Genomic DNA, 27,499 nt, shown 5'->3' on the forward strand with positions numbered 1-27,499 from the left:
GGGCCAATCAGGAGAGCCCTGCGCACCTCTGGGTCCCAACCAATGGGCTCTCGTCCCTGCTTCTTCTGTCGAGGTGGAGCCTGGTAACAGCGGCTTGTGCGGCTCCAAGAGGTCAGGTCATGCCCCAAGCAACTGCCCCCGGAGGGTTCTGGGTATCTGACTTGCTATTTCTCCACCCCACAGATGACCAAGTGGTACATTGACTAGTTGTGCCCCAAGAGGGCTTACCGGCCAATTGGGAGCTGAGCCAGGGAGAGAAAGGCCTAGCCTCTGCCCCGCGAGGACTGGCTGGTTCGTTTCCTAAATGTGAACAACTTTTACTGTGAATATGCCCCTTCCCTGCATCTCGCAGATGTGAATGTTCTTCTGGGTGCATATTCTCCCCCACCTGTTCTTTGTGTTCAAAAGTTCTTGCGTGTTAGTAAAGGGTGCTAGGAGGACCCGCTTGGGATGGGAATGTGGGCTGAAAGTAGACTATAGACTGAACATGATGGCCACTTAATACCTCTATTGCAAACCACAACACCCAAAAGGAGAGAGAGAAAGCAGAAGGGAATGCCCTACCACAGAGGCGGGGTGGGATGGAGTGGACGGGGTGGGGGTGGTGAGAGGGATGCTGGAACCATTGGTGGTGAAAAATGGGCGCTGGTTGAGGGATGGGTACTCGAACATTGTATGACTGAAACACAAGCATGAAAGTTTGTAAGTCTGTAACTGTACCTCACGGTGATTCACTAATAAAAAAATTTTAAAGATAAAGGGGCCGGAGTGATAGCACAGCGGGTAGGGCGTTTGCCTTGCACGCGGCCGACCTGGGTTCAATCCCTGGCATCCCATATGACCCCCCAAGTACTGCCAGGAATAATTCCTGAGTGCAGAGCCAGGAAAAACCCCTGAGCATCACTGGGTGTGACCCAAAAATCAAAATAAATAAATAAAGTAAAAGGCAACCAATCTTAGAGGGAAATTTTTTTTACACTCTTATCCTTTCACTCTTGTTTTTTATTTTTGATCCATACCAGGCAGTGCTCGGTGATTACTCCTGGTGGGGCTCAGGAGACCATATGGAGCGCACCCTGCCTGCACTACATCCCTAGCCTTAGTCTTGTTTATTGGTGGTTCTTGGAGGATCATATAGTGCTAGGTATGAAACTTAGGCCCCTAACAAGCAAAGCATGTGCTCCAGTACTTTGAACAACCATTGCTGCATTCTCTCTCTCTCTCTCTCTCTATATATATATATAGGCTGGAGCAATAGCACAGTGGGTAGGGCATTTGCCTTGCACGCGGCCGACCTGGGGTCGATTTCTCTGTCCCTCTCAGAGAGCCGGGCAAGGTACCGAGAGTATACCGTACACAAGGCAAAGCCTGGCAAGCTACCCATGACTTATTTGATATGCCAAAAACATTAACAAGTCTCACAATGGAGAAGTTACTGGTGCCCGCTCGAGCAAATCAATGAACAATGGGAGGACAGTGCTACAGACAATATATATATATATATATGTGTGTGTGTGTGTGTGTGTATATATATATATATATATATATATGCACACAAGGTTCAACCTTTAACATGTTTAGTGATCTCTTATAGAAGGGTTTCATGACCCCTGGATGAAACACAACAATCTTCACACTCTTTCCTCTAACAAAATTTTTTTGTAGTATTTTCAGCAGTTTTTTTTTATAACAATACAAAATAAATTATTTCGGTTCTGTCTTGGGGCAGGAGTTGGAGCTCAGGATGGAAACATCCAAAATATGGAGTGGGAAGGTATAATGGTGGTGAGATTGGTGTTCAAATATTAAATGTAATCAAATATTGTGAACTACTTTATAAAAGAAAAAAAAGAAAAAAAAAGTTCTTGCGTATTTGGGGGCCGCACCCAGCGTGGCTCAGGGGCTATGGGGTTGCTTGGGGGACATTAACATGCAAGAGATCAAACCTGTGGCCCCTCCACTATGTACAACATGCACTCAGCCTGTTGAACTCATCCCCTGCCGCATTGCACCCACCTCCCCAAAGGAAAAAAAAATTCTTTGTGTAAAATGAAGCTGTATGGTTGTGACTGCTGTCCCTTGTCCCCTGCCTTTGCACCATCATTTTGTTGTCCTAGAATGCCCTTGCCCTCCTGGCTCTACTTCATGCTTCTGCCTGTTTAGAATGGCCTTGCTCTCCAAGTTCTAGTTCATGCTTCTGCCTGTTTTTTTTTTTTTTAAATATAGGACTACTGCTATTTATTCAGTCATTGATTACACTGTCCACACTGTCCTCCCATTGTTCATCGATTTGCTTGATGCCCAGTAACGTCTCCATCATGAGATGTTTTGTTACTGTGTTTGGCATATCGAATACATCACAGGTAGCTTGCCAGGCTCTGCCGTGCGGGCGAGATACTCTCGGTAGCTTGCGGGACTCTCCGAGAGGGGCGGAGGAATCGAACTCGGGTTGGCCATGTTGGCTGCGTGCAAGGCAAACACCCTACCGCTGTGCTATCGCTCCTATTGGGCTTGAACTCCACACTTTTGCCTGTTTTAAAACTCACTCTTGAGAGACAGGAGAGATAGTACCAGTGGATAGGGCCCCTGCCTTGCACATAGCCAACCTAGGTTGGATCCCCAGCATCCCATATGGTCCCCCTGAGACCTGTCAGAGTAATTCCTGATTTCAGAGTAAGAAGTTAACCCCTGAGCACCTCTGAGTGTGGTCCACAAACACCAACCAACTAAATAAATAAATAAGTCTCACTTTTGAAAACGAAAAAATAGTGCAGTGGATAAGGTGCTTGTCTTGCACTCCTACCTGACCCTAGTTCAAGCCCTAGTACCATATTTTGTAGTTCTCTGAGCACAATCAGACGTGGTCAAAAAGACAAACACAAACTCACTTTTTGTTTTATTTTATTTGTTTGACAATACTCAGCTATGCCCAGGGCTTACTCCTGGCCCTGAGCTCAGGGATCACTCCTGCAGCTGAACTGTCTTTTTAATTTCTTCTTCAACACATATTGCTTTTGAGATTAGGAATCTCATTTTTTTTCTACTAGTGCCTGGCACTTAGCTCAGTAATATTTGTCGAGGAAATTTGCAGGTACTCAAGGTTCAGCAATAGGAGACAAGCTTCATGTGTGTGGGTTTGACCCAAAATCTCTCCTCTCTCTCTCTCTCTCTATATATATATATATATATATACACACATCACGATCATAATCATCCTGTTGTTCATTGATTGCCTCAAGCAGGCACCAGTAACATCTCCTTCATCCTAGCCCTGAGATTTTAAAAAGTGCCATATTCAAGGCTCTTTCAGGGTTAGGAGAATAAGACCTATCATTATTATTGGTATTTGGCATATTGGGTACACCACGGGGAGTTTGCCAGACTCTGCCATGTGGGCAGGTTATATTCGGTAGCCTGCCAGGTTGTCCAAAGTAAGAATGAGATAATGAGATAATATATCACACACATGCACACACACAGAATTTTCCATCTGAAGTTACAATCAGAATTTCACACTGCCAGGAATGATTCGTGAGTGCAGGATCAGGAAATAAGCCCTGAGCATTGTCAGGTTTGTGGTCCCAAAACAGAACAAAAGAACTTCCAGTTTGTTAGCAAAATTAATTCAGCGAGAAAAGAGTGTCAGTCGACTGGAAGAATTCCAACTTCAGCAGACATTGTTGGCTTGGCTTGGTCAGCTGCCAGGCGGTCTTGGTCAGATTGTCTTCTGTTGGGGCTGTAGCACAGTGACGAAGTCCATTGAGGATGGCCCTACAGGGGGCATGAGTTCTGTCTGCCCACCAAGGAAGGCACAGCTGTCCTGATTCTGTCCCTTGTTCAGGCCCAGAGTTGCAGGTCAGTCTCCAGGTCACCAGCTCATTTCAGACCACCAGCCCAGAGTGCAAGCGAGGCTGGCTGGGAAGGCCTGAACCACAGCCCTCTAGCAAAGCACTACGGGTGCTGGATTCTCCAGTGTGATGCTTGGAGCTGATCCCTACCTTCCCTCTCCCTGGTGCAGAGGGGATAGCGGGATAGGTCCTTTATCCCTCCCAGCCAGCTGGCTTCCTGGCCAGAACCTGTAGGGTGCAGGTGAGGAGAGTGTCCGAGGGAGTCAGTAGGAAGAAACCCAGGGTTCAGCTGTCAAGTTTATTTTGTCTTATCTCTGGGGCACCCCTGCTATCTCTCCTCCCCAAAAACCACATGCTGATTTCTTTCTCAATACAATTTTATTTGAAATCCTCAGGGAAAAAAGAAGGCATAAAGTGCTTGCCGTTAGGGTTATCAAAGAAAAAGGAAAAGTCTCTTGAATTCCATACCATTTCAACTCTCACAATTCCTCAGACATGTAAGGAAGGAAGCATTATCTCAACAACATTTTATATATATATTAAAAAAAATTTCCCCTCTTTTTTGAGTATTGCACCCATGTCTCATGCATGCAAGGCAACAACTTTACTGAGTTGCATCCCTAGCCCCTTAAAGACTTTTTAAAGAATAAAATTCTGGCTGGGAGATAATTCAGTGGGGTGGGGGGTGGAGGGCTAGTTTGTTCCTCACTACCAGATGCTTCCCCTAGCACTGCTGGGAGCAACCCCCAAGCACAGAATTAGGAGCAGCCCCTAAACACTGTTGATATGTCCCTCAGAAATTTTTTTTCTTTAAACGAAGTACAAGGGTGTTGGAGAGATACAGTAGAGTAAGGCAGTTGCCTTGCATACAGCTGACCTGTTTGATCCCTGACACCCCTTCAAGGTCCCCCGAAGCCTCTCCAGGAGTGATCCTTGAGTTCAGAGCCAGGAGTAAGCCCTGAGCACTGCTGGGTGTGACCCAAACACAAAAAAAGAATTAAAACAAAGGGTAATAGATACTCTCTCTGGAGTATGCCTGTGTTCTGACTTTTAAAATGTGACCTATTACTTCTGGAATTTATTTTATTATTATTATTATTTATTTATTTATTTTTTTGCTTTTTGGATCACACCCGGCGATGCACAGGGGTTACTCCTGGTTCATGCACTCAGGAATTATTCCTGGTGGTGCTCAGGGGACCATATGGGATGCTGGGAATCAAACCCAGGTTGGCCACGTGCAAGGCAAATGCCCTACCCGCTGTGCTATTGCTCCAGCCCCTCTTGAATTTATTAACAACTCCAAAACAAGGAAAAAAAAAAGAGGGTGCAATACTCTTCTTTGAGTAGCCCACCAGCCGGGGTATCTGGGAGTTTAAGGATATGACCATCACAGACAATCTCCAAGGAGGAAGGTCAAGAGCATGGACAAGTCGCTTTCAACAGAAACAAGGCGGGCAGGGAAGAGGAAGGAGGCCCCTCAGGTCCTTTGCCTAGGAGACAATGGCCACAAGCTCCTTCAGCTCCATCTTTTTCAGCAAATGTCGGGCGTAGGCCTGCTCCATCTGCATGCGAGAGGGGGGCAGCAAGGGTAGACATGACCCCCGAGAGCCATTCCCTGCCTGGTGCAGCCCCCCTTTAACTCACCTGGACCGTGATGAGACTCTGCAGGGAGTGGCTGGTGTCAGGACTCTCCTCCCAGAAGTCTAGGGTCACTTGGAATTTGGGTTCAGGACCCAAGCCCAGGAGATACATGTCAAAGTCTGAAAGAGAGAGGGTCAAGGATGGGACGGAAAGGAACAGAGAGAAGGCTACAGGCATGTGGGAGCAAGGGGCCACCTCAGGGTGCCTGCAGTGAGGAGGACAGTGATAGCTGATGGCCGGCTGACCTGGACAGTGGGTCTGTGCGCACATATGGGGGTGCACCTCCTCATGTGCTAGAGTGCCCCCTGCGCTTCATCTTCCAAGGTCTGGGGATAGGATGTCTCCAGGCTGCAGGGCTGAGCCCAGGGTCACCAGTGGTGGAGGAGGGGGAGAAGTAGAGGGAGGGGGAGGGGAAGGGAGGGGAGGGGGGAGCACTCCCATGCACAGCGGGAGCCATCTCACCTCTGCAGAAATTCTCGGTTAGGAAGAGCTCCACGAACTTATTGCTGGGCAACAGATGTGGGCCTGGCCCCGCTGGGGCCTGGGGCGAGTTCCAGGAGATGGGGATGGGGCACAGGCTCTGAACGAAGAGGCCCTGGGAATTGCTGGCCACCATGACCCCACGCTTGAGTTGGTTCAGCAGGTTCTGGGTGGGCTCCAGCGGGTCTGCCTTGGGGAACAACACCTGTGCCATGCCGCCATGGGAGCTGGAGGGCTCTGCCACCAGGCGGCAGTCCAGGCTCTGCACCTGGGCCTCCCCCACCACCTGGCCAGCGTAGATGAAGGTGAGAAGCAGAGAGAAATCTGCAGACCGAAGATAGTTCCGCGATGTCCAGGTAGCCTCCTCACCTGCACAAAGCTCTGGGGAAGCAAAGGAAGACTCTGAGCAAAGCTTACTTTGCTGATGAGGAAGGGGAGGGGAGGGCTGGAGAGCAATGCATTGCTTTTTTTGGGGGGGGTTAGGGGTGGGGTTTGGGTCATAATTGGCAGTGCAGTAGAGGGCCATATGTGAAGCTTGGGGTTAAAATGGGGTTGGTACCATGCAAACACCTTTATCCTGGTACTAGTGCTCTAGCCCCGCATTCCTTTCTTATTGTTTTTGGGGACACACCCTGTGGTGCTTAGAGCTTACTCCTGGCTCTGAACTGAGAGACCTCTATGTGGTGCCTGGGATTGAACCCGGATCTGGGGTTTGCAAGGGAAGCACCTTACTGGCAGCCCAATCTCTCTGGCCCTGCATTTCCTTTATGTTTTGTTTTGGTTTGGGGGTCACACCTGGCAATGCTCAGAGATTACTCCTGGCTCTGCGCTCATAGCGGTGCTCAGGGGCAGTGCTCAGGGGATCATAGAGGATACTGGGAATCGAACCCAGGTCGGCTGTGTGCCAAGCAAGTGCATTAGCCCCTGGACCCGTATTTCTGCGGTTAGCAAATGCTCTCTCCCGCTCGGCCCGGGGGCTCCTGTTCAGTCTTCCCACCACTCGGACAGAGGAGCCTGTACCCAACTCTCACAGACACTTCAGGGCTGAAAGCTCAGCATCTTGCATCTTACAAGAAAGAAGCTCCTTCCGCTCAGGTGCCTGCTGAATCCAAAGAAATCAGCATCCTGCAAATCCTGCAAGTGGGTTTCCAAGAACCAAAGTGTCGAGAAGTGGTACCCTGCCTAGAAACTGGGGCCTCTGCTACTGGGCCAGTCCCTCGCCAGCCCTGACACATAACATAAAGCAAGAATAGCCACCAGAAGCAGCTGGTGGGGACAGAGAGCAGGGCCGAGTCAGAACCAGGTACCTGAGGGTAGACAGAGCAGCAGGTCTGTGGAGGGCTCTTCCCCCTGCAGAAGGCCATCAGCTGGGTCTGCACCTGCAGGGCGGGCAGAGGCATGGGTCATGAAGTGTTGCTGAGGAGCCGGCGTGGGGCGCAATGCCAAAGGAGGGGAGGAGGGGAGAAGGGGAGGAGGGGAGGAGGTACCTTCCTGCGGCTCAGAGTTGCTGGGGCTGCTGCTGCTGCTGCTGCTGCTAGCAGTGGAACCACCTGCTATCCCGCTGGCCTCCAGCTGCTGAAAACAGTGTCTATTACTGGCAGTCTCCCACCTGGGGCCTGCCATACTGTGGGCCCACCTAGTGCTTACATTTCTTTTTTTTTTTTTTGCATTTTGGGGTCACACCTGGTGATGTTCAGGGGTTACTCCTGGCCCTGCACTCAGAAATAAGTCCTGGCAGTGCTCAGGCGACCATATGGGATGCTGAAGATCAAACCTGGGTTGGCCACGTGCAAGGCAAACACCCTATCTGTTGTGCTATGGCTCCAGCCCTCCGTGCTTACATTTTTGAGGGGCTCCTGAAGTGAGGGCAGACCGAGGGTGCAGCTCTTCATGACACCCGGCTCGTCCTCTCTGTCCGGCAACACAGAACTGTGGCGTCGCTTGACGGGGGGTTTCTGGGTTCCTGATGGGGCTGTGGGAATGTTGTGGAGCAGGAGAGGAATATCAGTGCTGTACACGTGGGTGCAGACAGGAAGAAACAGAAGGGTGGCTGGGGGCACCTGGGTTTCCCAGGATCGGACTGTGCCTGAGAGGTGAGGCAGGAAGCTGCCTTTCCCCAAAGGTCCAGCTTCCCCAACCCTCCTCCCTGTCAGCGAGCGCTAGGAGTGGCTGGGCAGGGGACTCTCACCAGGGACGGTTCCTTGTGGCAGCAGCCGATACACCTTGTAGGGCTCAGCCCCATCCAGCTGGTTCCGACCAGGCACCTCTTCAAATTCGGGGCTCTTGTTGAGGGCACAGCGTAGGCGGGTCTTCCAGATAGCGGGGCCTTCTGTTTCTCCCTCCTTGTGCTTTCCCTTGAAGATCGCCCAGGCCTAGGAGACAGAAGTAGGGAAGAGACAGTGCTCCAGCCCTTACACACCCTCCATCAGACCAGCCTGAAAGCCATGAGGTCTGAGCAGTGCATGGTTTATGCACTGTGGGAGCCACCCTGAAATCCAGATGTTGTGCACTGGGCTCGGACAATTACTAGATGCTTCTACCCTCCCAATCTCTTTCTTTTTCTTTTTAGGTGTGTGTGTGTGTGTGTGTGTGTGTGGAAGGGACATGAGCTATACTTGGCAGTGCTCAGGGGTGGCTCCCTGTGGTACTTGGGTTCCCTGTGGTGCCAGGTTCAACCCAGAGTTGGTCACATACAATACAAATTCCTTAGCCCATGTACAATCTCTATCCTTTTTTTGGATCACACCCAGCGATGCTCAAGGGTTACTCCTGACTCTGCACTCAGGAATTACTCTTGGTGGTGCTTGGGACCATATGGGATGCCAGGGATCGAACCCAGGTTGGCCGCGTGTAAGGCAAACGCCCTACCCGCTGTACTATCACTCTGGCCCCTCTCTGTCCCTCTTTTAAAAAAAATTTTTTTTGAGTCACACACATGGGTTCTTAGGACTTACTCCTGGCTCTACACTCAGGGGTCACTGTGGGCAGGGCTCAGGGGACCATAAGTGGTGTCAGGTTCAAATCTGGGTCAGCTGCATGCAAGGTGAGTGTCTTACCCACTGTACTATCTCTCTGGCCAACTCTGGCTCCTCTTTTGTTTTCCACGTTTGGGGGCCACACCCAGCTTGGTGCTGGGGGACCACCATCGCGTTGGAGATGGAACCCAGGTAGGCTCCTGCATGCGTCTGCTTGGCTCAGAGCTGTCTCTCCTCAGACCCTAATCTCCCTCCCCTTCATCCAAACCCCTTGAGGACAGGGAGCCCGTGGACAGCCACCCCTCACTCTGCACTCTCCAAATCCTCTCACCTTGAAGAAGGCGGCATCCTGGTCTTCCCGGAAGTCCTGCTTCCCCGCATGCTTCCAGGGGATCCGGAACATGGTCTTCTCTGCATCTTCCCAGCACACCCCTGGGAACTTCCCGCTCTCCACCTGCTCCACCACCCAGTTGCGGAGCTTTCGGGTGCTGCGGCCCCGTCCCCGCCCCCGGGCGGAAGGCATCCTGGGGGAAAGAGCAGCAGCATAAGCAGGACGGAACTGGCTGAGGGAGGCCCTGGCTATGGGTCTCAGATACTGGCAAGGGTCCCTGGAGCTGCCCTCCATCTTTGGCCTCTAGACCCTCTCGGAATTGTCTGCGGTGGCAGCGGCAGGGCTCCCTCTGCCCATCGCCAGCCATGACATTACAAGACATTCCTTGATGATGGCCCACAGTTTGGGGGGTTCAAACCCAACCGGGCAGGAACCTGCAGGTTTTAGTCCTAGGAGGGAAACTTTACAGGAATCTGGGGGTAGAGGGGAGGGGGTTTAGCGGCAGAGCTGGCTTCCCTGCAGGTGTGAGACCCTCGGTATCATTATTCCCAGCAGTACACAATGGGAGTAGGGGATTGGGAAATAAATAAAAGGCTGAACCTTTTCACCCATGGGCCATCAAAAAGAGGCTTCCCCTGTAGGTCCATTCCTGGCAAAGACCCGTCGAGTGGCAAGGGTCTGTCTGCAGAGACGGTGGGTGGCGTGTCTGCTCCGCAGGTGCCTGGTTAACCCCCTTCACACACACACACACACACACATACACACACATACATACACACAACCTGCCCTTTGACCTCCCTCCCCCCTCGCCAGGCCCGTGGGTAGGTAGGTGTGGCAGAGGCGGATCTGCACAAGTGGGCAGGTCCACCGAAACCAGAAAACAAACAGGGTCTTTTGCAGAGGGGTGAAAGTGCAGCCGCCTTCTTGTCCTGGGCCGGGGCCCTGGCCGGTCCCTCCCCAGGCTCAGCTAGCTTGGCAAAGGGATCCCCGGGAACCCCCCCCCCCCCCCGCATTCCCCTCGGTCCGGCTGACACGCAGCTTGGACACCTCTTACCTGAGCCGCGCTGGGGCAGGCTGTCCCAAGGCCGACGACACTGCCCTGGGCTTCGCTCGCCCTGGGCACTCCCCGACGCTCCGCCCCCAGGCTCCTGCATCAAGCTTCGGAAGTTTCAGTTCTGCTCCCGGGAGGGCCTTTCCCAGAAATCACGTGGTCCGAGCCGCAGGGCGGCCGGCGGCCGGCAGGGGGCAGCAGCTCCCGGGCGTCCGGGTCCCTCCCTCTCTGAGCTCAGAACAGCGCCTCCGGCATCCGGCATCCGGCTGCCGCTTGCCCCGGGAGGCACCGGTGCTGCCCACCAGGGCCTGCTCGTCGTACCTAGCAGGGGCCGCCGATACTCGCGGACTCGGAGGAGAGGAGGAAGGCCCAGGGCAGGGCGGGATGCCCAGGCAGGGGGCAGATTTCTCTAGGGCCCTCCCTGGAGGCCGGTTCCTGCCGGGGCCGGAGCCTAAGGAAGGTCAGGCGGTGGGCTGTGGAGGTCTTTTGGGCACAGTTCTGTTCACCCCTCTTTCCCCGATGCCCGCCCCCGCAACCCTCCACGGTGGGATTAGGAAGAAGGACCACCGAGAAGCGTGGGCAAGGAGAGGCCTCTTTATTGGTGTGCAAGTGAGTCCTGCAGAGCCGGGCCTGGGACCAGCAGCCCCTTCCCTCGACTACTTCCTCCGGCGGGGGATACTCTGTCCCAGGGGTACTTCTTCTTTCAGCTTCTGCAGAGGAGACAGAAAGAAGATGAGACTGGAAGCCTGGAGTTCAAAAGCAGACAGGAGAGACCTGGGATGTGGGGTCCCAGGTACAGCTGGGGGTGGGGGAGGGGAGGGCCCTCACCTGTAACAAGCGGGCGTGGTAGTTGGGGGCATCCTCGCCGGGCAGTGGCTGGGGGCGCGCGTGCAGGTAGCGCTCCACGGCCGTCTCCAGCTCCTCCACCTCATAGAGGGTGGCTGGGTCCAGGGAGTGGGCATTGATGAGGCTCACAAGGTACTCCTTGTAGTGTGCCCTGGGCAAAGGAGAGCATGCAACACCCCTTCTGTGAGGCTGAGAGGGAACATGTGCTCCCAGCACCGGGCCAAGCACCACACGCTCCAGAAAGCCACAGTGACACCCCTCGCCTGGCCTCCTGCACCCATGGGCCTCCCAGCCTGTCCATGGGGCCTGCGATGACTCAGAGCCCTTGTCCAGAGGACCCCGCCCCCACTCCCCATTCCTACTCGCTGAGATCCGAGATCCGCAACTGCCCAGCTTACCCACTCCATCCCTCCACTCCTCCCCAACACTGGGCCCCACGTGTCCTGCCTGGCACTCACTGGCAGAGGCCAGCATGGCCAGCTGGAGTCTCCTTGCCACAAGCTTCATCCCGGAACCCGTTGGGAACCTCTTTCTGCTCCATCACTCGGCAGCCACCTAAGGGGGAAGGAAGGGAGCCCTAGTTGGAGACGGCCCCAGAGCACAGAACCCAGGAAATCCCGTCAGGAGGTACACACAGAATCCGGGTGAGACCTGAGGATAGGAGACCCTGCGGGCTCAAATACCTGGCCCGGCAGAGGCAGAGATCTGGCTGGGCCAATTTTTACTTAGGCTGCCGGTGGAGCCAGAATCACATCCTCTCTTGCTTTTTTAAATCTGTTTTTATTGTTCTGGCCTTTCGGTCACACCCTCCTGGCTCAGTGCTGGAGGATCACTCCTGGTGGTGCTGGGAGGATCATGCGGTGCTGGGGATCGACCCCAGGCCTCTTGCATGCAGAGCATGTACTCAGACTACAACCTGCTGAGTCCCTCCACGGGCCCTAGGAGACAGCACTCAGGGTTGGGATCTAGCTCTGGCCGTTCTGTGAAGGTTTGTTGATCTGAAACTCAGCTTCTCTAAGTGGGCAATACTGCCTGCCCTCTTGCTGGAGCACTAAACAATCTAGGGGGTGGTAGTAACCTCGGGTGCAGTTAGGGGACGCAATCTGCTCATGTGCTTTAAGAAGGTAGATTTATGGTGGGTGCTGTTTTTTTTTTTTCTTTTTGGTTCACACCCGGCGATGCACAGGGGTTATTCCTGGCTCTGCACTCAGGAATTACCCCTGGCGGTGCTCAGGGGACCATATGGGATGCTGGGAATCGAACCTGAGGTTAGCCACATGCAAAGCAAATGCCCTACCCGCTGTGCTATTGCCCGGTGCTGAGTTTTTTGCTTTGTTTTGTTTTGCTTTAAATGGCCGTATGGGAACCTCTGACCTAAATGGTAAGACATGGGAGAGACAGGGTTCATATGTATATAACGCCTTTCTGTTGCCCTCCTGGAAACCAAAAGTGCACTAGCAGCCTTGTTAAACGCTCGCCAAGTTCACTAATGAGTCATGTGGAGTTGAGAGAAAGAAATCAGTAGGGAGGTGGTGGGGCCTTGTTGGGGCCCTATGTAAAATACTAGCTGCGGGACCAGAGACATAGAATAGTGGGCAGGGCACTTGCCTTGCTTGCAACCGACCTGGGTTCAGTCCCCCACACCCACCAGGAGTGATCCCTGAGTGCAGAGCCAGGAGTAAGTCCTGGGCACCAGGTCGTGGTCCCAAAACAAAAACATAAAAAAATAGCTAGCAGCAAAGTGGACATTGCCCTGTTTTATTTTATTTTGTGTGTGTGGTGCTAGGGATCAAGGCCAGGGACAACCACATGCCAGGCCAGTGCTGTCCCGCTGAGCTCGACCCCTGGCCGGCCCCCACTGATCAAAGTGAAAAACAAGGCCCAGGGTGACTCCCCCACTAAGCAACACACACACACACACAAGTAAGCATAGGATGGGCCTGAGCCGTGATCTGACCCCCAGCCTCCCCTTCTCCTTCACTCACCTCCAGGGACAGCCCGGGCACCAGCGGGGGGTTCTGTGTTGAATAAGACATCGTTGTCCTGCGAGAGAGACAGACAGACAGACAGACAGAGACAGGGACAGGGACAGAGATTGACAGAGAGACAGAAGGAGGAAAGGAGAGAGAGAGAGAGGCGTCAGGCACCCCGAGAAATCAGACCCTGTGTCTCCCCATGGCTCCATGCACAGCCCCTCCCTTCTGGCCACGCTGGCCCTGGCCCCCCACCTGGGCAACCTGCCACACAGTTAGTGGGGCTGCCCCCGCCTCCCTCCCCCACACCTGTAGCAGCTTCTGGAGCCGGAGAGCCGTCCAGTCGCGCAAGTAGAAGAGGCAGTCTCGGGGGTGGTGGCCGTGCAGGGACTTCTTAACCCTGCAGCTCGGGTCTGGGCATTTCTGGCGGGACCCAGTGGGGGAGAGGGGAGTTGGAGACTGTGTCGAGGGGGGAGCCCTGGCCTCCCTCTTGGGCACCCCTGTGGGAGGGGTACATTGAGGGGTGGGAGTTTGGAGCAAGCAGAGAGGGAGAGGAGATGGAGGTGCTTCACAGCGATGGCCCCCGTCCTCTTCCACTGGGCGGTCCCCTCCCACGGGAGAAAGGGGCACTCCCCCCTCCTCCCATCCCCACTTCCGGGCTCACGTTCTTGGCGTAAAAGGCATTGTAGCAGCCACTGCAGAACTGGTAGCGGCACTGGGTGCAGTGGAAATGCATGCAGCCTCCTCGGGCCAGTGCATACGAGAACTTGCACTTGGGACAGTCTGTGGGGGACAAGCGGGTCAGGGCCAGGCCATGCTGCTCCTCCTCTAGGCTTCAGGGGAGAGCACCGGAGCACCCCTGGCTGCTGGCGGTGCTGGCCTCGGGGGCCAACAGGCCTCCAGGGACAGCCTTACCGATGCCATTTTCCTGAAGATACATCGCCAGCCCCTGGGCCTGGTACTCCGGGTCGTTGTTGCGTTTCCAGTTCTGAAAGTCCTCGCAGCTCCGGCCCCGGTGTTGCTCTTCCCACTGGCCGGAGGAAGCAAGGTTTCGCGAGGGAGTCCCCGCCCGGGCCCTCCTTGCTAGCCCCTCCACTCCTACCCGGGGCTCATGGCTCATGTCATGACCAGACACTATTTATGCATTTCCAAACTGGGAGGCCAGTCTTGGTCCTGTCATGTCCTCGTTTCAGATGTTCGCCAGCAAGTCTTGGGTTTTGCCCCCACAAAGCCTCGCTTTGTGCTGTTTTCTTCCTTTCACCCCAACTATGACCATCCCTCTCACCCCGAGTCATGGCTGCTGTGCCTCTGCCTCCACTCCCTGCCCCATATGGCTATTCTGGGCCTTGCTGATAAACGGCCTTCGAAAGTGCAAGTTGGGGCCAGGGAGATGGCTCAGTGGGCAGAGCACAGGCTTTGCATGCATCCTGCTTCCATCCCTAGCACCAAGTGGTCCCCTGAACATCCTAGAGTATACTGGGGAGCAGTTCCCAAGCACCACCGGGCACAGCCCCAAAACAAAACCAGAGGGGGCCAGAGAGACAGTACATCAGATAGGGTGTTTGCCTTGCACATAGCTGACATCCCTGGCATCCCATATGGTCCCCAGAGCCCACCAGAGTGATCCCTGAATGCAGAGCCAGGAGTAAGCCCTGAGCATCACTGAGTGCGGCCCCCAAAACAAAAACGAACAAACAGAAACAAACATAGAAAGCCTAAATGAGGCAGCTCCAGGAGTGTTCTAGTTTTGCGGTTTGGCAGTAGGGTACCAACTTCTGGTCTCTGTATTATTGTGTTTTCTAGTGCAGATGCGACTTCGGGGTATCGGACTAATATGATGGATCGTAAGCAGGGGATGATACCCAGGGCTGCACACATGCAGGGGGTGGGGGCACGCTACCACGGAGCTACAGCCCGAGCCTTAGGAAGCATTGCCAGGGGCAGGTGAGATCGTGCCATCACCCGTGGCTTGGCTTCGCTGTTAGGATAAAAGGCAAATACCTTCCTCACTTGGCCCCAGGCCTCTCCCGACCTGGCTGCTAGTTCCTCCGACCGCCTGCACTCTCGCCACGCCATACTTCTGACTTTGGTCTTTCCATCTGCTGCTCTTTCTATCCTGAATACTCTTTGCAAAGCTGCTCCTTGTTAACTTTCAGGCCTGAGTTTAAATTAAACCGTTTTAGAGAACAGCTGCCTGGTCTTGCCTAAGCAGGCACATTCCCTGACTCCTCATCTCCCTGCTTGGGCTCAGCACCTACGCCTGTGTCCTCCCTCCCTCCGCCCTCTCCCCACCTCTCCCCTTGCCCTCCTAGGTCTGTTTCCCTGACTGCTCCTGGACCCTGGGGTGCTCATCTGTTCTGTTCTCTGGCTAGCACGGCAGCTCAGCCAGCACTTCGGACTGGGCTCACCTGGCGTTTACAGCGCACACAGAAGGTCTGGCGACACTGGGGACACGTAGCCTCCAGCTGCTCCCGCTCGTATATGAAGCCAAAAGAGCACTGGGGGTGGGGGGGATGGGCAAAGACACAAGCTGTTAGAGGCCTACCCAGGCACCACCTCACCCTTCCAGCCAGCTCCCCTAGGCAGGCCACTGACCTGGGCACACCACAAGAACTTGGGGTCCCGCATGAGCACTCCCTCGGTCAGCTTCTTGTGGAACAGTGCATACGCGTCTGGCTCGAGACTGTCCCGAAGCTGAGGATGGGCCAGAAGCGGTGGGTGGGCGGGGGCTCCTATGCAAAGCCCAGGGCACCCCGAGTTCTTAGAGACTGCAGTACCTGAATGTCCAGGGTGGAGAAGTAGCTGAGCAACTGTGTGTCATCGGTGAGGTCGGGACGGCCACAGGCGGGGCACACCATGTCTGTGATGTGCTTCTCCTTCAAGGCGATGGTAAAGTGCTGGCGAAAGCAGTCAGGGCAGATGGTGCACTCACAGGAAGTCAGGGCCTGCATCTAGGGGGCCAGGCCATAGGAGGGGTGAGCGGTCACAGCTGCCCGCCAGGTAAGGGCAAGAGCAGAGGTGTCCACTGGGAAACCAAGGTTTCATTGACAACAGTGACCTTACTGGGCCAGAGTGGGAGTACAGTGGACAGGGCATTTGCCTTGCATTCATCCAACCCAGGTTTGATCCCTCATATCCCATAACGGTCCCCCAAGAACTGCCAGGAGTGAACCCTGAGCACAAAGCCAGGAATAAGCTCCCAGCACCACCAGGTGTGGCCCCAAAACCAAACATTAAATGAAAAAATAATAAATAATGTTGGGGGCCGGAGTGATAGTAAAGAGGGTAAAGGTATTTGCCTTGTACATATTCAACCCCAGTTAGATCCCCAGCATCCCACATGGTCTCTCGAGCTTGTCAAGAGTGATTCCTGAGCACAGAGTCAAGAAGAACCCTTGAAAATCATCAGGTGTGGGGCTGGAGAGATAGCACAGCAGGTAGGGCGTTTGCTTTGCACGCGGCCAACCCAGGTTCGATTCCCAGCATCCCATAAGGTCCCCTGAGCACCGCCAGGAATGATTCCTGAGTGCAGAGCGAGGAGTAACCCCTGTGCATCGCCAGGTGTGACCCAAAAAGCAAAAAAAAAAAAAAAAGAAAATCATCGGGTGTGACCCCCAAAAACCTAAAAATAAATAAATAAATGCCAACAAGTCAGGCAGGCAATGTAAATATTTGACAACAGGTGGAGAAATATGACAACACTGTGAGATCTAAAACCCCTGACAGTATCTGCACTTTACTCCTTCATTTAAATAATACCACGATATTCAGCATTGAAGAGATAGTACAGCGGTTACAGCAACACCAGTTCAACCCCCAGCACACATGGTTCCCTGGTCACTGCTGGGAGTGACTCCAAATAAAGAGCCAGAACAGCTAGACACCCCCCACCCGCCTCCAAGCACTACTGGATATAGCCCAACATCCCCCTCAAAAAATTATATCCAAGATTAGAAATTCTGTGAATGACATCCTAAAATTTTCATAGGTCTCTAATATATTCCTACCCAGCAAATTGCTAACAATCAAATACATGCGCAGCAGTCTTACTGGTAATCTAAGAGGGAGGAGAAGAAAAAGAATTTTGTGAGTGCAGATTCAGTTCAAAGCCCCCACAAATAAAAAAAACTCCAGAGACACGAGCTGGAAACATAGTACAGCAGGTAGGGCATCTGCCTTGCATGTGGCTGACCTGACTTCAGACTTGGCAGCCCAAACGGTCCCCCAGTCTCATCAGGCATGATCCCTGAGCATAGAGACAGGAATGAGCCCTGAGCACTGCCCGGTGTGACCCAAAAAACAAACAAAAGCTCCAGAGATGGAGAACAGAACAATGGTTACAGGAGTGGGATGAGGGGAAGTGGTGATGATAAGGAGGGAGCACTTAAGGTTCCATGCTGAGTATGAGACATCTGGATGTGGTAACACAGAATCCACACCTGGGATGAAACTGCACGGAATCATACATACACCCCCACATGTGAACGGCACAACTCTGCAGTTTCACTAACATTGTACCAATGTCTGTGACTCAATCTGGACACTGCCTGTAATTATATAAGGTGTTACCATTGGGTGAGAATATGTGTTTTGTGGTAGTTGCCTTGTTTTGTTTTGTTTTTTTGGTTTTTGAGCCACAACTAGAGGTGCTCAGGGGACCACATGGTGTGCCCGGGGATCAAACTTGGGTCTGCTGCGTGAGCGCAAACGCCCTACCCACTTGTACTATCTCTCTGGCCCTGTGTCTTCTTTTGTTTTGCTTGCAATGGTTTGACTGTTGGTGCACATAAGGCTCTGTGTGTGGTCCCCAGTAGTGCTCAGGTGACCAGGTGGTTCTGGGAATTGAACCTGGGTCTTCTGCATGCAAAGCATGTACTTAACCCACTGAGCTATCTATCTCTCCAGCCCAGATGAAGGCATGTGAGATACACACAGGACTCTGATATTTTCATAACTTTTTTTTTTTGGCTGTGAATGTGTGTGTGTGTGGGGGGGGGGGGGGAGGGGGGGGGCGGCAGGGGTCATACCCAGGGGTGTTCAGGATTTACTCCTGGCTGTGTCCTCAGGTGTAAAATCTTAGCACGCTGAAGGTTGTGTGGGCTCTCTGGATGGCTGTCTCATCACCCGTGTTTGGTGCTCTTGAGCCCTGTGTGTGGCCTGGATCAGGACGGCTGTTCTCTCTCTCTCAAGCTTGAGCCCCTCTCGCTCTGACTCTGGATCTCTCTCTGGCCCAAGCCTACAGTCTTAGTTTATATAGCAATCACAATCACATAAGGCGGTGACATAAAGGTGGGTTGAACATTAGCAAATCAACAAAGAGAGGTAAGACCACTCCTCCAGGAGATTAACTCAAGGATAAAATCTCATGTAAGAGGGACTAGAGAGCAGGTAGGGCATTAGCCCGGATTCAATTCTCAGCATCCCATGTGGTCCCCTGAGCACCGCCAGGAGTAACTCCTGAGTGCAGAGACAGGAGTAACCCCTGTGCATCGCCGGGTGTGACCCAAAAAAGCAAAAAAAAAAAAAAAAAAAAGAAAAACAACCTCATCTAAAGAGATTACTCCAGATTACTAGGACATCCGTTCAAGGGTGGGATCCCAACAAGGGTGTGTTCTTCCCTCAGTTAGTAATCTACTTAAATAGTTGTGATAAATCTATTTCTAATATTTCTAGCAAAGTCATTCTGTATGAGCATGGTAAGGGACATAAATTCACAGTTTGGTTCTGAGGACATCTCACTATATATTCCACAGTCCTTCAGGCCAGGTTAGTCTTCCTAGCCCCAGCAGGATCCTAGTCTCGTCGTTACTGCTTTTGGATCATGCCAGCATTTGTCCATGAGCATGCCCTCAACTTATAGTTGAGTATCGTGGTGCTTTGGCCTGGCCCATTTTCATGCCAGGGTAGCTCACAGCTTGCCCTGGATCCATTCAGTCCCTCGTTGGGACCCTGCCTTTGGGGTGCTAGGAATTAAGGGCAACTGAATCAAGAAAGCAGATGCCCAGGAGTAAATATTATTTGGAGTCAATCAACTCCCAAGTTACAAAGCATGATATTAACTGTCTTCCTGTGTCCATACAGAAAGGACATTGCTTTAAGGTAAACTATTCAAAAGACATAAGGAAAGGAGAAAGGCAATATTAACTTATAAACAAGTTCAGTGCCCTGGAATGGGTGTGACCCGATAAACATAAGCTACCCGAGGAAGGACAAAACAATGTTATCCTACACTCAGGAATTACTCCTGGCAGGATTTGAGGGATCATATGGGTGCTGAGGACTGAATCCAGGTAAGTCATGTGCAAGGCAAATGCCCTACTCACTTTATTTTCTCTCTGTTTCCTAGAGCACATACTTTGCACGCAGGTCATATTTGGTCCCTAGCACTGCATTGTCTCCTGATCACCACCAGGAATGACATCCAAGAATAGCTTCTGAGAATGGCTCCAACAATTTTTTTTTTTCCTTTTTTGGGTCACACCCAGCGAAGCTCAGGGCTCACTCCTGGCTCTGCACTCAGGAATTACTCCTGGCAATACTTGGGGGACCATATGGGATGCTGGGGATCGAACCCAGTCGGCCGCATGCAAGACAAACGCCCTACCCGCTGTGCTATCACTCCGGCCCCGGCTCGAACAATTTCTAAAAAGGGACAGCCAGAAAGATAGTTTGGGATGCAGTGTACGCTTTGCGTACTTCTATTTTTTTGGGGGGGGCACACCTGATAATGCTCAGGGGTTATTCCTAGCTCTGCACGCAGGAATAACTCTTGGTGGGACTCAGGGATGCCACAAATCAAACCCAGGTCAGCTGTGTGCAAGACAAAATGCCCTACCACTGCACTATCTCTCTGGCCCCACATTTTGCATACTTTTGTTTTGTTTGGACAACTCCTGGCAGTGCTCGAGACTTACTCCTGGCTCTGTGCTCAGGAATTATTCCTGGAAGACTCAGGGAACCATATAGGATATCAGGGATCGAACCAGGACGACCACGAGTAAGGAGTGGCCTACCCACTGTCCTAACTCTTCAGCCAACATCTGTTCCCTCAAGCACTGCCAGGAATGAGCCCTGAACGCCAAACTAGAAATAACCCGAGTAATTACCAGCTGTGGCTAAAACAAAAGAATAACAAAAGAATTAAAATAAAAAGTATAAAACCAAAAAGTATATAGAACCAGTCTGAGTAAACTGGACAGTATTTGGCTAAAGAGCTGCCACATCTGGCCAAGTGTGAAAGGTAACACAAACAAAAGGGACTCGGGGCTGGAGTGATAGTACAGTGGGAAAGCATTTGCATTGCACAGAGCCAACCCGGGTTCGACCCCCGCATCCCATATGGTCCTCGGGGAAGCACCGCCAGGAGTAATTCCTGAGTGCAGAGCCAGGAGTAACCCCTGTGCATTGTCAGGTGTGACCCAAAAAGGGGAAAAGATAAAAAAAAAAATAGAAACAAAAGGGGCTCATTCCTAACAGCTGGATATCTGATTAGAACATTAGAGAGTCATGGTCAGGCCAGGGGATAGCATGAAGAGCTGGAGCACATACCCTGCATGTAGGAGGCCTATGTTCAATCCCTGGTACTTCACGGTCCCCTCAGGGAGAAGCCCTCTAGCAAAGTTGTGGCCCCCAAATCCACCCCTCCCAACATTGGAGATTGGTGGTGAATAAATAATGTGGAGAGGGTGAAGGAGAAAGTCTGTCACAGATATTGGAATTTTTCCATAATAGAACACACACACACACACACACACACACACACACACACACACACACACACACACCCTCTACCACAACACAACTATACAGCTATCAGGGATCAAACCCAGGGCATCACATATCCAAGGCCTCAGTGCTCTCCACTGAGCAGAGGGTCCCTGTCCACATAACAGAACTTTAAAGAAGTTGGGGCGGGGGTTGTCAATCTGTCTTTGCTTTCAGATCCCTTTGGGAGCACATGGACAACTACAGAGCAAAAGAGAGCAGAGGTGGGTGGAGTGGGCAGGGTTGGGGTGCAGTGCAAAGAGAACAGTCACCCTAAAGCAGGCCTCCCGGTGAGCTCACCCGGTTGCGGGGCAGGGTCCAGCCACACACAGCACACTCCTGGGCAAGCAAGCGGCGCAGAAAGGCCCGGTCCTGGCTGTGTCTCACGGCCTCCACCACATCCCCCAGCTCATAGTTCCTGGGTGTCTCTTGCAGTAGTGACAGCGCCAGCTCTGCCCGGCCCCAGCTGGGGAGGGCATGGACCGCCAGGAGCCGCCTGACAAGGCTCTGCATGTGGTTCAAGAGGGGAGGCAAAGCAGCAGTCATCAGACCCCGCGGGATCCAGCCCCGAAGCCTCCCGGGCTGTCCTCTGCCCCTTCAGGTGGTCATTCGGCCCTCCCAGCACCTGCTTATCAGGCCCATCCCACGAGGGGGTGGGCTCAGGGCCACTATCCCAGAGGCGCTGGTGGAAGGGCTCTAGGCGCTGGCGCTGCAGCTCCGTCAGGGCGCGGGCCACATCGCCTCCGTGCTGGAATAATGCCTGCAGAGAGCCCTCCTCAGGCCCAAAGCCCAGGGCCTGCAGCTCCTTCACCTGCAGGGGAGGGTCGGGAGGAGTGACAGGTGACAGGTAAGGAAAGGAGAGCCGGTACGGCCAAGCCCTGCAGCCCTCCACCCCGCCCCAGCACAGTGGGTACCTTTCTGCGCCGAGCCCTCACACACTCCTCCACAGCTTCGTCGAGATTGCCGTGCCGATCCAGCCAGGCCTTCCGGGCTTCCTGACAGGAAAAGGCTCCCAGCCCCGGGTCCTGCTGCGCAGCCAGCTCGGCCACCATCTCCAGCACGTAGGGCAGCTCTGAGCGCAGCCACTGCAAGGGCACCTCGGTCCCGGAGTACTGCAGGGCCGAGAAGACTTCCTCTGGGCAGGCACCTGCAGCTTCCCCTTCCTAAGGCACAGTCCAACCGGGACACAGTGTCACCAGCCAGGCCATTCACGCTGCGTTTGGGCCCCACGCAGTCACAGCAGGACACCTGCCACTTGGGAACTGTTCCCAGAGAGCGAGTGAGCGAGCACACCCAATAGCGTTAAGTTTGCCAAGAACTTATATTAATCTCTGGCAGCTTCTCCCTTCGCCCACCGGTCCCACCTCACCTAGGGCCCCATCCTCACCCGGATCTTCATCACAAGCTGGCGACCTTCCTCCCGCATCTTGTCCTGGCGCTGTTTCTCAGAGTCCCCACCAGAACTGGGCAGGGGGGCACTGAGGCGTCGTGGAAGTCCTGGCTCATGGAGGCCCTCGTCCAAAGATCTGGCATGGGGCCGGGGGGCGTGCTGGACTGGGATGGGGTCGCTGGTCCGGTAGCACGCCGCACACACCCAGCCAGGGCCCGAGTTGCAGAAGGTACAGTGACTGCAGTACCAGAAATGAGTCTGGGCAGAGGAGAGCAACGTATTCCCCTGCTAGAAAGGCAGAAAAAATGACCCCGTGAAAAGGGGGCCGGGACTCTGAGGCAATGAGAGGACGTTTAAGGGGAGCTCCAGGGAACTGAAGGCCAATAGGGGGAGAGAAAGCAGAGGCAACAGGAGCAGGCAAAGAGCTGGGACAGTCAGGAACAGGTTACCTGAAGGGGCTGTAGGCGAATGTCAGCGTCTGGGGTGTCTGCCACCAAGCTAGGAGGCTGAGCCAGTCGAGGTCGCTCGCAGACGGCACACAGGACAGCGGCCGCCTCATTCTCGAAGGTGCAGCTCTGGCAGGCCCAGTTACCCCGGGCCAGCTCAGGTTCCTGACCCCCAGCAACTTGGGACCCGTCAGTCCCTGAGCCCAACCCCTTACAGGCTCTGGGCCGGTTACAGGCCGCACAGAGCACTGCCCGGGGTCCATTTATCATTGTGCAGGCGGCACACTGCCATGGCAGACGTGTGCTTGCAGGATCAGGGGAAGAAACAGAACCATTTCCCAGGGCCGGCAGGGACGTCAGCTGAGGCTGAGATGGAGCGGAGGCTGGTAAACTGTCATGGAAAAGCAGACAAGATGGGTACGTGAGATGGACCATCAGCCCTCCTGAAAAAAAGAAATAGGGGGCTGGAGCAATAGAACAGTAGGTAGGGCGTTTGCCTTGCATGCGGCCACCCGGGTTCGATTCTCAGCATCCCATATGGTTTGCCCAAACAATGCCAGGAGTAATTCCTGAGTGCAGTGCCAGGAGTAACCCCTGAGCATCGCTGAGTATGACCCCAAAAACAAAATAAATAAATAAATGTGTGTGTGTGTGTGTGTGTGCGCGCGCGCGCACATGCGCAAACATATGTGTGTATAAGCAAGACAGGGAAGTCCCGCTGAGGCAATGGGGCTGCTGCCTGACACATGCCTCTTTCCTTGTGTGACACACGTGATTTGGGCCTTTCTGTTCATGTTCTCTTTGGTATCTTCCTGTATCCAGCCTGTTCAACACTGAAGGGTACTTTAAAATTCCTATCTCTCAGAGCTAGAGCAATAGTACAGTGGGTAGGGTGCTTGTCTTGCACGTGGCCAACCTGGGTTCAATCCCCAGCAACCCATACAGTCCCCTGAGTACCACCAGTAGTAATTTCTGAGTGCAGAGCCAGGAGTAAGCCCTGAGCATCACTGGATGTAGCCCCCAAATTAACTAATTAAAAAAAAAGTTCTTGGGCCAGAGTATAGCAGGTAGGGCATTTGCTTTGTATGTGGTCGACCCAGGTTCGATCTCTGGCATCCCATATGGTATCTCGAGTACTGCCAGGAGTAATTCCTGAGTGCAGATCCAGAAGTAACCCCTGAGCAACGTCTGGGAATGACCCAAAAAGCAAATAAATAAGTAAAGTTCTTATCTTCCTGGCAGATATCCCTCACACAGGGCCTGACCCAGTACTGGTGTTTAAGGTACTGCCAACTTGATGGCAAGTAGCCTTGATATGATAAGCCAGTATCAATGACTGAGCAGATCCTTCAGACTAGGCTGCATCTTCCTCCTCCGGATCTGCACAAAATACAATTTTTTTTTTGGTGGGAGGGGCAGTATCTGGCACATATATCTAATGGCTCTTGTGTTCAGGGACCCTATGCAGTACTTGGGGATTCAAATTGGAGTTGGCTGCATGCAAGGCAAATGTCTTAACCCCATTACTATCTTTCCAGTCCCAACCATACAAGTACTCAGCTACTTGCTTGCTATATATATATATATATATATATATATATATGATCTCCTGTCTGCTTGTTCTCAACGAGACAGTCTTCAGCACACAGTCTAGCACAGAGTCGATTCTTATTTTTTTCTTTTTGGATCACACCTGGTGATGCACAGGGGTTACTCCTGGCTCTGCACTCAGGAATTACCCCTGGTGGTGCTCAGGGGACCATTGGATGCTGGGAATCGAACTGGGATTGGCAGCATGCAAGGCAAACGCCCTACCCGCTGTGCTATTGCTCCAGCCCCAGAGTGGATTCTTAAGCTGTTGAATGTTGTCTCAATTTCACTTGAACTTAGAAGAAAAGGCCTCTTACTTGGGAGTCAGCTGGGGGGGCCCATGCAGGGTCTGGCGGTGGTGGAGGGCACGGGACGGGTGGCCATGGAAGAGGCGATCACAAGCTGGGCACAGGGTGTGTTTACAGGCTGAGCAGTACAGTGTGCCTGGGGCAGAACCGCAGAGGAAGCAGGGGCCAGGAGTGGGGCCTTAGAGAAGAGAAAAAAGAACATCTTACATTCGAATCTGTTGTGGAAGGAGACAAAATCACAGAATACTGTTCAACATTGGATCCCAGGAGACAATTTCAATCTGTTAATAAAGGTAAGAGTTCAGTGGTAAAGCACAGGTTTCGAGTGGATGTGAGGCCCTGGGCTCGATGCTCAACACCAAGGAAAAGAGAAAGATTGATAACCAAGAAGACAGCCAGAAGAGGGCACCAGCTCTTTACCGGTTTGGTCAACTGCCACTGTCCAGCCAGCACTGGGCCAGGCTTACCTGGGACAGCGGGGCCAGAGAGGGCACCAGGTGCCATCTCTTTCAGCAGTGGTGCAAACTCTGAGAGCTGTAGTACCTGCGGGGGGGAAGGGCAGTGCATGGGCACGGGTGTGGGGACAGAGACCCCATTCCAGTCCCCTTTGCTCCCCAGTTCCCCTTTTCTGCCTTTCTTACATCGTCTTCAGTGTTGTCTTTCAGCAGCTGCTCCAGTACTTGCTGTCTTAGCTTAGCATCCTGTCAACAAGATGAAAATTCCCATTGAGCCTTAGAACACTACCTTCTTGGGGCCTGAGTGGCAGCACTGCAGGTAGGGCATATGCCTTGCATGTGGCCGACCCGGATTCAATCCCTGGCATCCCATATAGTCCCCTGAGCACCACAAGCCTTGCTCCCCTAACAGAATGCTTACAGAGAAAATTGGATGAGAAGTTCCATAGTGACTAAGGGGCTTTGCCCATGATTCAGGGACAGAGTAGGGGAACCCAAACTTGCTCTGTTTTTATTTTGTGTTTGGATGACACTCAGGGCTTACTGGCAGGGCTTGGGGAGATCATAGGGAGTACTAGATATTGAACCCTGGTCAGCTGCAAGCAAGGGAAACACTCTCTCTCCAGTCCTTCTGTATTTTGGTTTCGGGGACTCACCTGGCTGTCCTTGGGAGATCATATGTGGTTCTGTGAGTGGAACACCGGATGTACAAGGCAAAAGCATTACCTGTTATACTGTTTTTCTAGCAAGCCAAACTGGCTTTGGAGTTAGACTGGGCTCCACATTCCTCATTTGTTTTGGTTTTGGTTTTGGATACCCAGCTCTGCCTCTCAGGGATCATTCCTGGCAGAGGCTGGTGCTGGAGATGGAACAAAGCAAGTGCCCCGTCCTCGGTCTTATCTCTCCGGCCCCACTGGAGGGTCCTGAGGACCTCAGGACTGGAGACAGCTCACCTGTAGCAGCAGGCTGAGCTCGGTTCTGAGCAGCAGCACTTCCAGAGTAACTGCGGCCACTCGGTGCTCATTGGGCTCCTTCTGTTCCTCCGGGAAGCTCAGGCCGTCTAGCTGCTCCTCGGTGTAGCCATAGAGTCGCAGAACATCCCGGCCCCCCTGCCACACATGCACAACCTGTCAGCAGTGGGCAGATCCCCTCCCAAGGCCGGGGGTAGGGGACACACCCCATCCCACTCAGTTATGCCTTCGGCCCTTCCCAGCCCACCCGCAGCCCAGCTCGTGTCCACTTCTTCTCCGAGGAGCCCCGGGCCTTCACCTGCACCGCATCCACCGTGCTGCGGAAGACCGGATTGTTAAACTTGACCCCACGCCAGTACCGCGGCCGCTGCGGGCTCAGGAGGTTGCGGCCGTACTTCTCCAGGATGTTCAGGGCGGTGGAGAGGGTGCTGAGGTAGTTTTGGGGCTGCGAGCAACCAGAGAGCCGAAAAAAAAAACCCCATGAGCCCCGCCCCGTCTCGGGCCCTCCGCCCCTCCCGAGTCCAGGCGGGTCGCACCTCCCCGTGAGCGTTGCTGCGGATCAGGCGCGCGGCGTCCAGGTGCAGGTAGCGGGCGGCCAGCGGTACAGACGGGTCCAGCAGCGGCCGGAGCTGCTCCTGGCTGAAGGCCTGCCCGGAATCCCTCCTCAGGGCGCTCGCCAGCTGCTCGCGGGCCGCCAGGAAGGCCCTGTCCTCCTCCTGCCCGGGCATCGTGCTCCCGCAGTCCGTCCCGGCCCCGCCGGGCCCCCCCGGACCCGGCAACGCGTGGCCTGCCCGCCCCTGCCTGGTATCCGCCTCTCCGGCTGGACTCAGCCGATGCAGACCCCCAGGGTCACTCAGGCCACGGTCATTCTCCGGCCGCGGGCCCCACGCCAGGGGTAACCGAGAACAGGAAGTGCTGGGCTGAAGGGCGGGACGGCGACCAGCTTTCAGGGGAAGGGGCGGGGCTAAGGGCGGTGTGGGAGGGGTCTGAGGTTAGGGGTGTGGCCAACGGGGCTTCTATCCAATGATCATGAGGAATGTCCTCTCGCCCCGCCCCCAGAGAATTTCGGCTCGAAGGCTGAGCTCGCGTTCCTCTCCGCCAGCCTTTCTCACTGATTTCGCCTCTTTCCGGAGAGTCCCAGACCCGGGGTTACCTTCTTTCCCTCCCAATCCTTCCTCTTTATCTATATCGGGCCCGCGCTGACATCCCAGCGGGGAAGTTCCCTCCTACGGGGGAAGTTCCGTTCTGCGGGGGACAAGATGCTGATGGCCTTTGCCTGCTCAAGCGAGTCCCGCCCTTTCTCGTAGGCCTTGAAGTCAGGTCTGGGGGGAGCCCCACGCCGGCTCCCTTGCACATCATCATGCTCAGTCCTCTAGCCCCAGGGCCTGCCTCCACCTACTCCTCCTGGACCACATCCGGCGGGGATG

At 53.7% G+C, this 27,499-nt stretch overlaps 2 protein-coding genes across 2 annotated transcripts; both read right to left on the reverse strand.

Annotated features, from left to right (window-relative positions):
- Positions 1–2,948: 2,948 nt before the first annotated feature.
- IRF9 (interferon regulatory factor 9) lies at positions 2,949–10,044 on the reverse strand. The gene is made up of 9 exons (XM_056133815.1): positions 9,879–10,044; positions 9,279–9,471; positions 8,161–8,344; positions 7,814–7,944; positions 7,460–7,547; positions 7,280–7,351; positions 5,955–6,353; positions 5,496–5,611; positions 2,949–5,413 (listed from the first exon to the last, which is right to left on the reverse strand). Exons 1-9 carry the CDS (start codon positions 9,923–9,925, stop codon positions 5,342–5,344), a joined length of 1,302 nt encoding a protein of 433 aa, XP_055989790.1. The 5' UTR covers positions 9,926–10,044; the 3' UTR covers positions 2,949–5,341.
- Positions 10,045–10,877: 833 nt separating this feature from the next.
- On the reverse strand, positions 10,878–26,967 carry RNF31 (ring finger protein 31). Its single transcript, XM_056133810.1, has 21 exons — positions 26,609–26,967; positions 26,371–26,517; positions 26,055–26,210; positions 25,288–25,347; positions 25,114–25,189; positions 24,656–24,824; positions 22,752–23,139; positions 22,300–22,587; positions 21,827–22,075; positions 21,538–21,723; positions 21,213–21,419; positions 15,926–16,099; positions 15,744–15,842; positions 15,557–15,646; positions 14,064–14,178; positions 13,813–13,931; positions 13,458–13,571; positions 13,161–13,218; positions 11,634–11,730; positions 11,158–11,326; positions 10,878–11,039 (listed from the first exon to the last, which is right to left on the reverse strand). Exons 1-21 carry the CDS (start codon positions 26,798–26,800, stop codon positions 10,986–10,988), a joined length of 3,207 nt encoding a protein of 1,068 aa, XP_055989785.1. The 5' UTR covers positions 26,801–26,967; the 3' UTR covers positions 10,878–10,985.
- Between the last annotated feature and the right edge of the window lie 532 nt (positions 26,968–27,499).

The sequence above is a fragment of the Sorex fumeus genome, unplaced genomic scaffold, assembly GCF_029834395.1.
Source record: "Sorex fumeus unplaced genomic scaffold, SorFum_2.1 ptg000098l, whole genome shotgun sequence".
NCBI classification, from domain to species: domain Eukaryota; kingdom Metazoa; phylum Chordata; class Mammalia; order Eulipotyphla; family Soricidae; genus Sorex; species Sorex fumeus.

What these genes read in the sequence shown, in the direction of transcription:
- IRF9 (XM_056133815.1), bottom strand. Translation starts at nt 9,925, where the DNA reads ATGGACCTACAGGGGAAGCCTCTTTTTGATGGCCCATGGGTGAAAAG. An exon ending in CAACTCTGAGCCGCAGGAAG is followed by an intron (nt 7,352 to 7,459) that starts GTACCTCCTCCC and finishes CCCGCCCTGCAG; the next exon opens with GTGCAGACCCAGCTGATGGC. An exon ending in GCTGCTCTGTCTACCCTCAG is followed by an intron (nt 6,354 to 7,279) that starts GTACCTGGTTCT and finishes TTGCTTCCCCAG; the next exon opens with AGCTTTGTGCAGGTGAGGAG.
- RNF31 (XM_056133810.1), bottom strand. Translation starts at nt 26,800, where the DNA reads ATGCCCGGGCAGGAGGAGGACAGGGCCTTCCTGGCGGCCCGCGAGCAG. An exon ending in GTGTGCGCTGTAAACGCCAG is followed by an intron (nt 14,179 to 15,556) that starts GTGAGCCCAGTC and finishes TCCTCCGGCCAG; the next exon opens with TGGGAAGAGCAACACCGGGG. An exon ending in TCTTCAGGAAAATGGCATCG is followed by an intron (nt 13,932 to 14,063) that starts GTAAGGCTGTCC and finishes TGTCCCCCACAG; the next exon opens with ACTGTCCCAAGTGCAAGTTC.